Source organism: Seriola lalandi, unplaced genomic scaffold (genome assembly GCF_002814215.2).
Source record: "Seriola lalandi dorsalis isolate HSWRI2012SDOR001 ecotype SW California unplaced genomic scaffold, Sedor1 jcf7180002054585, whole genome shotgun sequence".
Classification (NCBI taxonomy): Eukaryota; Metazoa; Chordata; class Actinopteri; order Carangiformes; family Carangidae; genus Seriola; species Seriola lalandi.
In genome coordinates, this window is record NW_019525138.1 from 825,301 (window position 1) to 842,201 (window position 16,901).

The 16,901-nt window shown below is 39.3% G+C and overlaps 1 protein-coding gene across 1 annotated transcript in view; it reads right to left on the reverse strand.

Annotated features, from left to right (window-relative positions):
- Positions 1-14,457, reverse strand: part of reep3b (receptor accessory protein 3b) — a 39,431-nt gene extending 24,974 nt beyond the window's left edge. The window contains exons 1-2 of the mRNA XM_023418880.2: positions 14,124-14,457; positions 524-596 (exon numbers count right to left, since the gene is read on the reverse strand). Coding sequence (XP_023274648.1) covers positions 524-596; positions 14,124-14,155 — 105 coding nt within the window. The 5' untranslated portion in view covers positions 14,156-14,457. The remainder of the gene's footprint in view (positions 1-523; positions 597-14,123) is intronic.
- Positions 14,458-16,901: the final 2,444 nt, after the last annotated feature.

A 16,901-nucleotide genomic window follows, 5' to 3' on the forward strand; every position in this document is an offset into this window, starting at 1 on the left:
AACACACCAACTCTTAAAATCTTGTTCAGAACTGTCAGCTGTAAAGCTCGGAATATTTTCCCCTTCAAAATTTATATACAGCATTCCGCTGTGAAATGCGAGATTTTCTTGGGAGACGATTTGGAACAGTGACTTTACTGTCACTCTTTCATTTAGTAGCATTTGTGTTTAAACTTAACTGGGAGCCCTAATCTTAACATAAACATATCCTCCCTCATATTTAAATTCCAAATACTTTCAAACTGCATTCAGTGAAATGGAATGAAAAACATTTGTTTTGTTTTGGTGGCCTGTCGCACACCAGCGCAGTGAACAAGGTGGGAGGTGGGACTACACTACACAGTACACAGTGAACCTCTCACCTGCAGACAACAGAGTATTAACCACAGGTGATTGGTTTTAATTACAATGTACCGATCACGTAGCCTATTGATTGGGGCATTCCTACTTAAAATACAGTGTTAGGGTCATGCAAAAATCAAGCACATCCATAAACTGAGCTGAGTGAAGCTCATGAACTTACATATTCTTTGACATTTTTGGTCTTGACAGCTTTGTAAGAGTAGTATGCAGGATACAAGGTCCCAAACAGCAGCCTGCAGGGAGAGAAAACACACAACATTGTAGCTTATCACTTCTATTACTCTCACAGCTTAAACAGTTACCCATTTACTAATATTTTCTTAATACTTAGAACCTGGAAACAAAAAAGTGTGGCTGAATGTGAAAGGGCTCATTTGATCTGTCAGACAATTTGAATATTGGCCTCTGTGTTGGAGCTTTATATGCTGACAGAATCTACAGAATATATATATATATATATATGCTGGAGAAACACTGATGAAGACATTTGCTCTATTTACATAAAGTAGAGTTTGAAGTCTACAGTACGTCTACACATTTATGTCTGATTTCTCAGTCACAACAGTTTCCTTCATAGTTATGAAGGGGATTTTTCACCAAAACCAAAATGGCTGTTCAGTATAATTCTAAGTGCAAACTGAGGCTTACATACAAAATTGTGATTTTCCAGTTATAAGCCATCATCTGTTCTAGCAGAACAACCTGAGGACTTATTTATATCCTGCAATGATTGGGTGTTGGGTTCTGACCCAGAGTCTGCAAACCACTGGAACACAAGACGATGACTCAGTGTTTCCTCTAATCTTCTAAAGCAGCAGCGGCTGGGGGTAATGTGGGGTTTGGTTCCATGTCTGGTCCAGTGCAGGTTTCAACACTACACTGCACTCTTCTTTTGTTCTTTTGCAATTACCCAAACAGGATTTGCTATGTACAAATAACATATTCATTGTTTGAATTTGAGTGTCTCTGGGCTGTGGTGGTTTGCACTGCACTGCTGAAGAGTGCTGTTTTGTCTGTTCATTCCTGCTACCTGCATAGCAACTCTTTCATGATTGGAAACAGAATGGAAACATTATGCTTAAGTACTTCCTGGATATCAGTTAGGGGACACTTATCAACACGAAAATATCACATATCACTGCTTGGGTTTCTACCTGCCCCCCACAAAACATTTACTTGGCTCCACCAATCAATCAAGTTGCATTTTATATCCATGTCTGTCATCCATACACATAATATATGTGGTCAGGGTTTTTCCTGCATAGAGAATTGCGAGGCGACTGTCTCCGTCAAATTTTGTGCCGCCTCCCGAAAAAATTCTACTGCTTGTTTTCTCGGTACTCGGTGGATTTAACGTTTGTAACTGCAATTGCAGCAGTACACCACTACGGCAATGTAGTGGCGTTGTATCGTAACCCGTGCATCAGGCAGAGCCATCCGAAACTGCCAAAGAAGAAGATTACGGACGCGCTGGATTTTCTGCCGGCGGAAGGAGGCGGCGAACTGATTTTGCTGCTCTTCAAACAGGTGAATAGGGTTGCCACCCGTCCCGTACGGGATCGTCCCGTATTTGAAAAATAAAATGCTGACACCTCCGCCTCCCGACAGAATTCTAGTACTTGTTTTCTCGGGACTTGGTGGATTTGAATCAATACTTTGATATCCTCAAAGTGCTGTGAATAATGTAATGTCAAGTAAAACCAAACCAGTTGCCACCTTTTTCACATAAAAAGGTGTGAAATTACATTTATTTAAATTACACTTATTCTAACTTGTTCTGTATTTTATGCCTTGTGCTCGTTATTTATTATCTTTTACTGTGCATTGTAAGGTGTCCTTAAGTGCCTTGAAATGCACCTATAAATAAAATATATTCTACCTGCTTTCTGTTTGCAACGGCTCACACATGCCCAGTGTACGTGATTGCTCAGGTATGTAGGCCTTTTCAGGGGTGATAGTCTGGACGGAGATCGATTTTGTTTGAAATCGCCGTTTTAAAATAAAAACGTGGTAATGTGGACGTAGTCATAGATATAATATTTGGAAAGCTCACCAACGACATCTGTTGGTTAAAACGCTTCATCACCCCCCCTAGCTTTGAGTACAACGTGCAAAGACCTAAAATGCGAGACCTAAAAACACAACTTTGCAAGCACAGTGGTTTCATTTGGATTAATGCATAACTCAAAATGCAATGCCAGGTAACATTGCCTATCTTTTAGTTTAGCTAAAGTTTGTTTGGTAACATTTTATATTACAAGGTCTATCCACTTTCATGCTGTATAAGATGCTCTGGATTCCACCATTATATGGTTCCCTTAGCAATGCATGCAAATTAATTTGGGGGCCTAATCTGGACCACCTAAAGACCTTTAGACCTAACTCTAAAAGAATCACAATAGACGGATCTGAAAATACTTACTAACTTAGCAACATTAAGGCAACAAAACATTTTAAAAAAGTCAACACGTAGTAATTGTCTCGTCCTCAAATAGAAAATAACCCCAGTTTCTCGTATTAAATTTCCAGAAAAAATTTTTTTTGTTTTATATTCGGGCCAATACAGTATTCTCTCTTTCAAGAGCACTAGAGAATACCCATTCATTCAGCCGCACAAAAACACTCAGGCAACGTGTCTGTCTTGTAACAAAAGGGAAATGGGAGGGGACTTTGGTGTGTACAATTGGTTCCCCTTTAACTGTATTTCTACTGTCTGTAAATCCTGCTATCTTCAAACTGTCACCTTTAATGGGACTAAGGCCGAGACTACACCCAAGAATGAGTCAACCCAAAAGACATGAGGCATATAGGACGTCCAAGTGCAAGACAATCAACTGAGACACCTCGTGACATCCCAACAAAAACACTTGTATGATGTGTACGACTGATCAGTAGCAGCACAGTAAGCTTCAGCACACAACCGTAAACATGAAGAAGAGAGAGAATAAAGTTATTTTATTTCATTTCAGTAAACCTGTAACAATTTGACTATCACTCCCGAGGCCAGGAGCTTCATACCAAATGAATCACAGCTGTGCACACATATTTATACTTCTCACTCCACATTCATTCTCTTTCTATTGACTCTGAAGGAAAAAGGGCAGATCCCGACTTCACCACTCAGTGAACATGAATGATTCCAAGATCACTTCCATTTATAAAACCATGATAATGTAGCTAAACATTTGTTGTTTGTTGGTCCTTGGCTGCAATGTGTGTGTGTGTGTGTGTGTGTGTGTGGCAGCTGCGGAACATCTTGGTTTTCATTTCGGCACCCATGTCAAAGGTTTAAAGCGGACACACTGCCTGTGTGAGGTGTGCATGTTACGCCTCGCGGCTGTGTAAGGTGATCTGCAGATTCTTCATCTTGCCCTTTTCTTTCCCCACACGTGACACTCGATTGCCGTCAAAAACAGACAAAGAAAAGACCTGTTGATGTCATATTGACATCAAACCAGCAACACCACATAAAACTTCCTTTCGCTATAGTTTCAATGTCTAGGCTTAATATGAATATGAATATGAATGTCATGTGAAAAAATATTTTTTTTAACCATTTTAGAAGCTGCATGTGGAGACAGTGACATTTTAGTGACATTTTCTGTCAAAATAACGCAAAAATTATTTCATAATGAAAAGAAATCCAACATTCGAGTAGCCTACAAAGTCTATGTAGAAAGATAGAAGTGGCAGTAGCAGCGACGCAGCAGACATGCAATCGGTGTGAGCACGCACACACACCTGTGAGCCAGAGCAGGTCACTGACACAACTGCCATGCACATGCAATGTCGGAAGTGTGTTCCTGGCATCACGCATGTAGTGAAAGACGGCAGGGTATGATTCATCAGGGACCAACGTCTAGTCTGCCATGTCGCTCTCTTAAGTCACATCAAGAATCTACTCTTTGACTGCCTAAACTGACAACGTAAGCATTTAAAAAGACAAAAACACCATGTAGTTTGATCAAAGTATAAGAATAGCATTCTTGTTTTAGCCCAATCCCCCTATGGTTTGGGTTTCCAAATATTTTAGAAATCTGATGGGACCTTGATATGCCAAGAACCTCGTAAGGATGCAGTGAAACACTGGTCTCAAGTAATTTGCTTGCCCCGATGTGACAACCCTGACCTGGCTGCACAGGAGGAATGTAAAGATACTGTATGTAGCATGGAATCCTTCGACTAAAGTTAAGCCATAAAAATCTGGATCTAAGGAGGATTTCACATAACAGCAATGAAACACACATAGACACATCATATACAGTCTTGTATACAGACACACTACCTCTGACCAGAGTCCCCTGAGCAGCAGGCAAGCTGCCAAGAACCACAACGGTTTATTTTCCTGCTGTTGCTATAGAAACAGCAAAGCTGCCACAGCTCCAAAACTCTCTCTTCATCTCGTCTCCATCTCTTTGTCACACTGTAATTTCAACTCACTCTGCTTTATTTGCATAATGGTAGAGAATAATACTGCAGAGCCACAAGCACAAAACATAAAAGTTTGTTACAGTGGTATGTGGGCATGTTTGTATGTATGCAGTGAGCACTGTCCCTCTTGTAGGATAGTTTATTGTGCAGGAAAACGGTGGGGATTGGATGGTTAGTCTGGGACAGATGTACAATCAAGGAGAGGAAAACCAAGCCTCAGTAGTGAACAGGAATCTGTATGAATCACCTGTCGGTCATTTCATACACTGCAGTCATTTCAGGAGTTGCAAATATACAATGATTTGCTCCAAGTAAATTCAGAAAATCATAAGCTGTTTTTACCAACTGCAGCAACATCAATGGGCCTGAAATGATAACTCATGAGTAATAACATCCTTAATTCAAAGTCTTTGCCTTTAAGAGTTGTTTCATTATGGATGTTGAGAAATATTGACTGATCTGCAGCACTACAGCACAGTAGACCTATAGCTAAGAGAGGCAGCATATCAGTCCCTTTATTTACAGGCTTTGGAATAGTCACTTTTCAAATTAAAAAGGTGCTTTATTGGCATGAACATTTCAATAAACACTGTTGCCAAAGCATCGAAATTAGGGATGGGCACCCTATTCGATCATCGGGAAAATTAACTATCAATTATCGATTAATTTTTTATATTAAAAAATGCCTATAGCAGAAAATACTAAAGAAACCATCTTTTTCCTTTATGAAATCGTTATTCCAAGAAGAAATTATGGTCCAATAACAATCCTCTTAATCAAGGCAGTTAAAGTTTCATTGTTTTACTATTAAACAGAACAAAAAAGATATGCAGCGCTCCTAATGGCAGCGGAGCCCAAGACTTTGAGCCAAACCTCTTCACAAATAACAAGCCAAAGCTACAGCGCTTATACACGGCATTGCAATGTTTACAATGAGCTTCGTTATTTTTTTAGTTTGAAATGTTCCCACACCAAACTTAGCCTGTCTTTCTTCATGTTGACCTGCGATGCCTACAGCAGCCCACGCATCAGCAGCTGAGTATTCATTTTTCTCTGTTGAAAATTGAAATTGCCCCCGGCTGGTTGCTGCCACATAGTGAAATTCATTGCATTGCTTCAAGAAAAACTACACAACACAACCTCGTTGATACACACGTTAGAACGATCAGAAAAGTGAGGAGAATTGCATATTGGGATTGTTAGTAGAAAGTAGTGTACATGCAATGGACTAAGTTTCACATACCATGCCTCCCAAACTCCACCACCTTACCCTATACTACAGTATATATTTTCCAATGTGGTGTCATACAACTGGACCACATATCCTTGCATATAAATGTTGCTGTCTTATCTTATCTTTGCTATGTTACTGGTGCACGCCCTTTTACGAGCTTCGGAAAACTATAGGCAGTCTGTTTGTATAGTTGACGTAGCTCCATTAGTTTCTGTTGCCTCGACCACTTGGCAAACAGCCTTATCTTTTGCCACCTATATTACATCAATACTTCAACATAATGCTCCTCAGACACATCAACTGATCAGATGAGCACGGCTTTGCTCTCTAGTGTCCTCCATGTTTATTTATCAGCTTAGTTTTCTAATAGGTCAGTATGACAGCAATAGGTCAAGCTGGTAATGAATAATGAATTCTAAGACACAAACTACTCCAAACTGGCGATAAACTGATAAGCTGTGTTCCAATTCATTCAAAAGGCTCCTTTAAATGCAGCTGAGAATGCGGCCTCTTTTTCCTGGATCACAAAAGATCCAACAGGTTGTTCCTTCATGGCACAACTTATCCCAAGATTCACTGCGTGCCAGTAATGAAAATAATATGACAGCAAACAACGCCAATAGAGAGCCCAAGGATTAAATATGAGTTCAGCTCAGATGAACAGCTAATCGTACAACTGTTAAAAAACCAAGGGGCTTAAAAAAAAAAAAAAATCCTCCATTGGCCAGACTGTCTCACTTCGGTTCAGCCTTCACAGTCTGTGACAGCTACAAAGGCCACGCCTTCAAAGACCACGTCCTCCGAAGGACGTGGCCCCTGAATTAGGACACAGCTATTGACGGTAAAGTTTGGGTTCCAACAGGTTGAATATTTTTTTGCCACACTCATACATATGTTCAAATTTTGGATGAATAGTGATGGCCCTACTATGGACACATTTTTTCTTTTGCATTAATTTTTAAGGGCTCTATGTACTGGATACATTCACACTCAAATTCACTCACTCAAATAAAGTTGCACACAGTAAATATAATAGAGTACATATAATGATAATATAGTTCATTATATAGTGAGAAAGGAGTGATTTTGGAAAGGGCCATGGAGTCTGTGAACTAGGTACTGACTACATCTGAGCCCTGCTTTTTAGACTTCTTCTTTACATGTTGGTCAATCTGCACCATGGAAAGTCTTGCTATTTTAACTACTAGTAGTTTGGGTTTGCCTTGATGTTCATACAGCAATCATCCAGATTACTTTTGATACTGAAGACAAACTCTAGCAAACTGCACAAGATACGACATCAGACGTGTACTGGACATCAGAGACAATATCACTGGAAAGTCTAAGAAACTGCTGATTCCAGCAGAATGTGTTTGTTTGATGCCAGTGTGTTCAGATTTAACTTGGTTATGATATTCACATTAAACTGTATCAGTCGGGTTCAAAAGGATCCCTCTGCTTGAATGAAGAGGAGTGTGACTGGATAGTATCAGTATCTGATCTACTTGTAGGACCTATATATACCCACAGCTGCCAGACCTATAGTATTTATTTAAGTCGTTGCATGCTACTCACATGGACTGTTAAAAAGAGATTAAATGGAAAACTTTCACTGATGAGACATACTAGTACATCACAAATGACTAATCTTCCATGGCACTGACCACGCACCATAAAAAATTAAATAAAAAAACACAGGTATAACATTTATTAAGCAAAAGATTTCCTTTAGCCTACTCACTAATACAAAGGTCTCAGAAAGTATTCACTTTTTGTTTGGGCTTAATTTTAAATGGATACAATTGCCATTTGGCCCATCAGTCTACATTCAGTAATCCATAATGACTAAGTGAAGACATACTTTTAGAAAGTTTTGTTAAAAATCAAAACCAGAAATGTTTTCATTTTGTTGTTAGGGTTAGTTAAAGATTTAAAAAAAAAAAAAAAAAAGTTAATACTCTCTGAAACCTTTGTATTAATATCTACTACATGATAAAGTCTACAAAAGGTGAAGGGGTCTGAATCATTTCTGAAACCACTATAACTTCACTAAAGACCAACCTTCATTACTCCAACCTTTCAATTACTGTATCTATGACCTTTTTCTTAGGTTTTCAAGGTATTAAATGACATTTTCTTCTTTCTGACTCACTGAAGACCAGTAGAGACATTTTCTCCATAAACCAAACTCTCACAAAAGAAGTTGGACGTGCACTGAAATGTTCTTGAAACAATTTAGTGAAAAGCAGGGCCCCTTCTTCATTCCAAAACTACCATATCTCTATTTCCCCTCGCTCCCCCCTTATTCTCCTTCTTCCCATTTCAACACCCCCCCTCCTCCTCTCTCTGCATGCAGCTGAGAAAATAGCCCCTTGCTTTTAGATGGGCCTTGACTCTGGGCTCCAGGTCAATTTCCCTGGTTTCCTGACACCGTACACCACCAACAACCAGATGGAGGGAGGGGGAGGACAGGAAGACAAGAGAAAGAGCAAAGAGAAAGAGAGAGAGAGAGAGAGAGAGAGAACAAGAGCAATAAAAAACAAGAGACACACCAAGAGGGAAGAGAAGCAGGGGGAAAAATCTAGAGATCTCCAAGATTTGAGCTCCCACCATCTGGTTTGAGCTTCAGGAATAAGAATTTGATTACAAGACTTTTCCCCTAAAAACACAGAGGGAGGATTGTTGAGAGAACTGCTGCTACAGCAAATGGGACTGGTTACAGTCCAGGTCTGTACCTCCCCAGAGTATTTCCTCATAGGGAAATAAATGGCATATATCATTTACACTGCTCTCATAGCTCTCTGAATCTCCCCACATTTAAAAACTGACTTAACACATAATTCACAAGTTCAAACTTTAGCTCAGTGGTTTTTGCATATTTCTGGAGGCATACATTTTGCCACAAAAACACTTGCACTGACTAAAATATCCTTTAAATAACAGTAGCAAATGAGCAACTCACTTGCATAAGGCCCACAGTGTATTTTAAAAAGATCACTCTGGTTTATTAAAACTTGAATTGTATTGTTTACAATAACATGGCAGTCATTGCATTAATAGCTGAAATCTGAGAATGCTGTGATATTACAAAGTTCATCGAGTCAAGAAACACAAGCAGTCAGACAATCATAAAAACAAACCAGATCATTTAAACCACGTTATCAGGATGCAAAACTGAACACAACTGAAATGTCAGTAATAATCCTCACTGCACAGGTAAACTGTGCACACAACCACGGTAAGTAATCTGTTTGTTAAACTACATCTACATTAAGAGATCTAATTTTCCTTCTTTTCATATAAAAACAATCTGCATCTACACCAAGATGTTTTAGTTGCAGTGATAAAAAAATAATCGCCACGTCATCTGAAAAAGAAAAATCATCATACATGAGGATTGTTGACAATAGTTCTGTTGTGTATTCGTCCAATGAACAATGAACAATCAGAGAAACTTAGAGGCACCTAAACTTTGAAACGAAGGCCAAAGCCACAAAAATAGGTAATAATAATCTGTCAAACCCTCCCAGCAACTGTCCTTTGCCAAATATTTGATTGCCCACTTTTGGTGTAGGATTTTCAGGGCCTTTTAAAGGCTCCGTTTTTCGGATGTAGTTTAAGTATATTGTTTGGCTACATGCATATAACTCAACAATGATGAATATAAATAACAGTTACCATGTGCCACAGGCAGTTAAAGTACATGATGTATCCTACTGATCCTGAAAGTCTTGTTCTTCACTCTGCTGAGAAGTACAAGCAGACAGGTTGTACACAACATACCAGTTTTAGACAATGCAACGAGTCGAGAGAGAGAAATTCTCACTCATGAGTAACATGACGATCTGCAGCCTGAGGTTTCAAGCACACAGGTATTTTTAAATTATTAATCACTTGAGTATCATGAACACCCTTTGTTGTCATTCAAAACAACAGCTCTGCAACAAATGTGTACATTCATGCAGTACTTTATTTGGAAGCCGCTCACCCGCCTGCTGTGCTATTTGACAGGGGTGTAATGATTCTGCAATCGAGACCAAAACCACAATACAAACATCCACAATCTTGTGTCGTGATACCAGAATACGGAACTGCGACCCCCACCCCTCATTTGTAAACAGCAAAAGGGAGACTGTAGCAAGGAGAAAGAACTGGACAAACAGAGACTGGGAGAGAGGCACACAAATACTCTGGAACCACTCCTTGAAGACTGCTGGGCTGTTGCCTAAAATAAGTTGGTTGAAGAGCTGAAAGTCAGCGTCTGACTTTTTTAAACTGCTACACGACTTGTCATTTGAGATGGTTGTTGGAATGGAGCGGGGCAGAGGTGGTAAAGGATGACTGAAACAGTGGAAAGGAAAGATATTGTGTTTTCTGATATTGCATTTAAACAATTAACAGAGTAAGTTTCAGTTGTCTCTCATTAAATACCTAATTTTTAAAAAGAAAAGAAAATTTGTTGAGACGTCAGCTTCACGAAAGTGTAAACCTTAAACAACATTAAAAGTAGTGCTGGGACGATTATCCGACGTTGTCGATTATAAAAAATATTCGACGTGGAATTTCAGTGTCGACGCGTCGTGTAAAACCACACAGGGTAAATGTTCATAGAACAAAACCGGAACTTTCTAATGGGACCGTTTATATCCATCGTCTTTGGTTTACCTGGATACAAGCGCAGCGCACGGACTGGGACAACGCGGTGACGTAATTGAAGTCATTGACTACGTGACGGCGGCGTTTACCAGCGGTACGACGGAGCGTGTGGAGCAACACGCGGCAAAAAAGGCTCGCACACGGTCCTCCAGAGTTTGGGAATACTTTAATCTTGACACCGACAGTGCGGTAGTCTGCAGACTCTGCAAAGTGCATCTGGCATATCACTCTAGCACGACAGTCATGCACGAGCACATAAAGAGGAAACACCATGGTGCAGCGAAATTACTGTTAGGTTAATTAAAAAAAAAAATCTTTAGATTAGTTGAATAATCGAAAAAATAATCGCTAGATTAATCGTTTAAAGAATAATCGTTTGGTACAGCCCTAATTAAAAGAATTTAACATTGCACAATTCCATCATTGTGAGTTGCAAGCTTAAAGAATCCCCACAGCACTACAGTTTAGCAGTAGCTATTATAAAGAAAATACATCAACATTTCTGACCACCAGAAAACCCACGCTCCAGAGAACACAATCTAGGCCAGTAAACTTCCAAAGATGTTTAAGCTTGTCTAGATTCAATTTTAGTAGACACACTGCATTCCACCTGTTTTTCAGATTAATCTATTCATTTAACTCAGGTTCAGTTAGGGGTACATTAATGGACAAAATTCATATTGTAATAAGAATCACTGAATTATTTCCTCACTATGTTATGTTTGCCCTGCAGATGTGTGTGGGTCATAACATCAGCCAGTCATTTACTGAAAAGGATCTCACACCAAATATGATGACTAAGAGTATTCAAATTTGTCCAATTAAATTTTAGTCCCCTAAAACTGTCAAACTTTGTGTAGAAAGGGCAACAATTTGTGCAATTTACCACCCTCAAATCGAAGCTGAATGTTAGGTCTTTACCCTTCATAGTCAGTAACACACACCAACAAAAATGTGTAACTGGACAAATACTGTATGTTGGAAAAAGCAATGGGCTGAATCCATTGTTAATGGACTGTCTATTGATTCAGAGACTTTGTTTTTCATCTGGCCGGTTATATCTGAATGTCTGTGATCATTGTGCTTTACTTTAGCTTTAATTTGAAAAGGTGACTTTGCTTTCTATGATACAGTTACAGAAATTACTGTGACTTGAAAGTTGGTCCTTGTGGCAGGTTTTATCCCTATCTCTCACACATTCCTCTTCTCTCAATTGCAATATAATATTATGGTTGGTCTACTAGGACTGTCCCATTTTCAAACTAGAATTTCTGCCGCAGATTTGTATGCGTCTGGCAACCAGACACATATACTCAGCACATATTATCAGTGAGGTAAGTTAGCAGTTAGTGAAAGTTAAACCATTACGAGTCAGTGGTGCTGTGAAACAAGAGGATTTATTCACCACGAGTGGGAAACCGGCCACTTCCAGCCGCTATTTGAACAAACTACCGGCTCTCCAGTTCATGCACCAATGCTAACAGGCTAACTGGCTAGCTTGCTAACTAACTTTTAGCTAGCTGTTTTTACACTATCTCAGTGTAAATAATAAATTAAAATATTAACTCAGGAATCAGCATAGTGATTTAAAAATAGTTTAAAAAAGAATTGCAATACTTAACAGGGTTTTTCCTGCATAGAGAATTGCGAGGCGGCCGCCTTCATCAAATTTCGTGTCGCCCTCTGCCTCCCAACAAAATTCTAGTACTTTTTTTTCTCGGTACCCGGTGGATTTGAATCAATATGGGACACAATTTGTCCAGTATTTTTGTTCATGTTATGTCCAGCAGCAAACTGGATTATCTTTATCCATGATTTTTACATCTATAGTGCAGATTCCAAAACATTCTACTGATCAATGCACTTCATCAGTAGAATGTTTTTTATGCAAAAGGCAGAATTTAGATGCAGAAGGAGTACATACAAAGTTATAGACAGGTTATGAGATGAAGGACCCACAGGCATTAATGTCTACGACGCACACCTGCTTACTTTACTAAGACCCCGGTCTGGACAGAGTAGTGATGAACCACATATTGATCTGTGACAATAGTTTGTTACAAAAGAAATGTGTTCATTATTCCACAACAGAGGACTTGTGTCTAGCCCCTTTTACACAGCCTGTTCAAGGCAAGAACATTGCGCCTTTATTCCACCTCACTGTATAAAAAGTACAAAGACAGAATAGAGGGCATTGTTGTTCCAGCAATAAGCAGAGGTAGTCACAGATGCGGATCAATGTCTCTGTAAAAGGGAAATCTGGAATGCTGGGACAGACATCAACGCTGATGTGTTACACATCACACCGGCATGCTTTCTAAAATCATACAATGGGGCGGCATTAGCCCAGCTATGTTGGTTTCAGTGTAAACAAGCAAAAGTGGCATAATGTGATAGTGCTGTCCCTCACTTGTAAGTCACTTTGGATAAAAATGTCTGCCAAATGAGTAGATGTCGTGTAATGTAATGATTAGGGGTCTTCTTTACAGCAATATGGAAGGATCTCTGTTTAAAAGGAACATTTGATAGTTGCATGAGAAAAAAAAGGAGAGGCTTTCCATAATTCTCCACCACTCCCCTCTGTTCTTTCCACCACATTCCTATCCTCCATTATACCTCCACCAGCAGTTATGTAACTACCACCCTGGATGTACACAGACACAAAAAGACAGACAGTACAAGGAAGAGAGAGAGATAGTAGAGGGGCATGCTGTTGGGTCAAAAAGGGGCATTTTTCTCCAGAAATAATCAAATACACTTTCCCCCTGCTGTGCTAACCTGAATCTCTGATTTCTGCCTTCATCACAAGTGATTTCACCGGTAGGACAATGGATAACTAGGTATGAAGTGACCATACCAAACAAATGAATGCAAAGCCACTTAAACTCGTTTAAGTAAGCCTTTCTACCCATGTCCCAACCACGTATGGGTTTCTAGGTTATTTTGGGAAGGGTCTGAATAATAAAATCTTCAAGATGGCAGCTGTACCTGACACTCCTTCACGGACTGAACATGTTAAGGCTTGAAAAGTTCCACCTCACCTTACAAGTTTCACAGTGTTACAGCTGACTCACCAGCAGCGTGCATGGTCATGATTCATAAACAAGACGGTAGTAGCCTATTAGCTTTAGACACAAGAGCAAATCACCAACCACTAGGCCAAACTAGCTATGTACCCATTTACATTACAAAATCAATACAGTGTGTTTGAGGTGCCTGGTAATCATTTGTTAACTTAAATGATGCAGTTTCTTGTTGCCTAAGTTTCCGCAATAATCTAGAAAATTAAAGGATTTAGGGCATAAATTAGCTGAAGGACTGGAACAGTTAGCCAAGCAAGCTAACAAAGCTCAATCCCATCAGCTGCCATAATTATCTCGACATGGTGGAAGGTGCATTTTAGCTCACTTTCACTACTCTCTGCTGTGTTTGTACTTACACAACGCTTCTCGAAATCATCCAGGACACCATGTTGTCTGTGAGAGTCGGGCTGTGTCAGCGGTAGAAAACACTCCCGGTGATAACGTTAATGGCTAGCCGTACCGCTGTGAACTTCTTAAGCCAAAACTTCGATGAGCGAATCCGGGAGCAGCTAGCTATCTCACTGAACATCAGCCAAACCTCATGTCTGAAAAACACTAGATCTCACTATTCTGTCTTTGTAGCCATAGCTAAGTGACCAAATATATCCAATATGACCCCCGTTGTTTTGTATCCGTCACTTATTCCCTCTGGTTTCCTCCTTCCTTCTCTGCTTTGCGATCCAGTTCCTGGCACCAGAACGGTGCTCGGTGAGCTACTGACGTCAACAGGAAAAGAACAACCTCCCGAACCTCCTATTGGCCAGTTCAGTCTGTTTACAACGGACACGAACTGTATTTTTTTCACGTGACTTTTGCGTTTAGTAAAAGCGGTGGAATTTCAAACTCAGCGAACTAAGCTCTGATTGGTTTGTCGTCGAATCGTGGCGAATTCTAGCCAATAGGTGAGAGAAGCAATGAGTCGGCTCAGTGGATTTTCTAAGCGTTGTTGGGGAAGCATGTTTCATAGCATTAAAATGGAAGGTGACCTTGTTTTAAATTTCAGTACTAGTATGGACACAGACATGTCTATGTCTATGTTTTTATTGCATGTTACTCAAAGGAAATTTTAATAAACACTTGTATGATGGACCAACGGAATATGAATGAAAACAAACACCATCTTCCATGACCATTTTTGGACAAGGCACCTTGACAGGTAATTATTGTACATCAGGGTAGATCAAGTAAGCATGTCCCTCCCATTTTTATCCTGAAGAATACAGGTTCACAGAGCTTCATATATCCAAATTAGCAAACCACATGTTCATGAATTTTCTCAGTCCAGGGCTGAAGTCCTAAAACAAGTTTTTCTGAATGTGCATGGTGCAAGGTTTGTTAAAGCATATTCACTTATGATGCATTTCCTACACAGTTACACCTGTACTAAACCCTGGACTTAGTTTGCAACACTCTCTGTATTGTAGTTATCTGTATTACTGTATTCTGCATGCAATATAATATTTTAAAGTCAAAATCTGTATATATTTGTAATATTTTATGACAAGTCTTACACACACATACACCGGGAAACTGTACTGAAATGACAGCAAAATACTGTGAGAGGATTTTGTTGAGAAATAAATTATTTATTATATTATAGTGTGTGCATTTTAGGTAAGAGACTTTGGCAAAGACAACTGACTGGATAGTTTGTTGTGTGGCCCGCCTTTGTCTTGCTCATTACCTAAACCACACCAGTCTTTAGGATGTAATCATATTCATTACAGTTTTCCATACATAGGACTTGGCAGACACACAGCCCATCTGTGAGCTTTAACAGGCCTGTCTCTTTGTGTGTGCATGAGCTTCTGTGTGTGCAGATATTGATATCTGAGCACAAATGTGTGTGAGCTTGTATGTGCGCAGCTATGAGCTTGTGCCTTTATAAATAAATATATATATATATATGTATATTATATATTCTTACATGTTTTTGACCACATGCAGATATATGTGTGTGTTTTGTGCATGAGTATGTGTGTGCATGGAGGAGGAGGGGGGTTGGATTCATGGCTACTTGTTATTCATGAAGGCGGCTGTTGCGGTGTGCAGCAGTGTGAGGTAGATTCCCAGTGGAGCTCTCTGGTCACACAGCCTGTCTGGGACAGCATCACAGGATCACAGCTGAACAGAAAATACACCCACACCAAGATTCAGCTGTTCACTGCTAACCTCACAATGTTCTATGATCTCACAAACAGCTGCAAAATCTAGCCTGATACACACACATTAGCAAATACACTGCAGAGCATAGAGAAAATCAGCCACAGGTAAAAACCAAGTTACATTAGGTTTTTCATAATTGCTGCAAAAGAGAAATATTGTTGCAATACATATAGGATTCCATTATACACATACAATGTAATATTAACATAATAGTCAACACTAGGTTATATCAAATATATATCATACAGTCCAATCACAGATTATTGTAATTCATGGTATATGCATTTTTTGATGCTTCTGATTCAGGACTTTGCTTTGTGAGTACATTGCAGTGTTTTGTTTAGCATTTCCCTTCTATATTACAGTATTTTAAATTAAGGCTGTAGTGATTTCTTGCATGTTATACATCTCAAAAATCCCTGCCAAGCCCTTTGACGGTCTCATGCAATACATGGAATGACACACAGTGATTTGAGGCAATAAGATGCTGCCTAGTAAAAAAAACCCAATAACATACCTGTCATGGACTCACACTTTGTCTCGTAACATTCATATTAGCTATTCTGTGAATGGTGGAAATTCCAATTTTATATGGCAGGGATCTCCCTTTTTTTTATATAAAACCAGTTACTTAAAGCATGGTTCCACACTATCGTAAGCAAACACTTCATCCACCCATAACTACACTAAACAGGAGTTTCTAAGCTTTCTACAAGAAAATATTTAACCCTTTCAGCTCTCTGTGTATCCACTGATTTTAATTTTGGTGGAAACATTGTTAAAATGATTTTTTATGGTATAATCGTTGGTTTATTGAAAGATGAGGCAAGGCCAGTGAAGTTAGTCTTGTGTATATGCTGCTTTCAGCCTATTCACAGTCTTCAAGTCAGATTGAGAGAGGAGATTTATCATTTCTTCTCTTATTTAGAGAGAATGCATGTTGTATTATAGTGAAAATTTTCACTTCA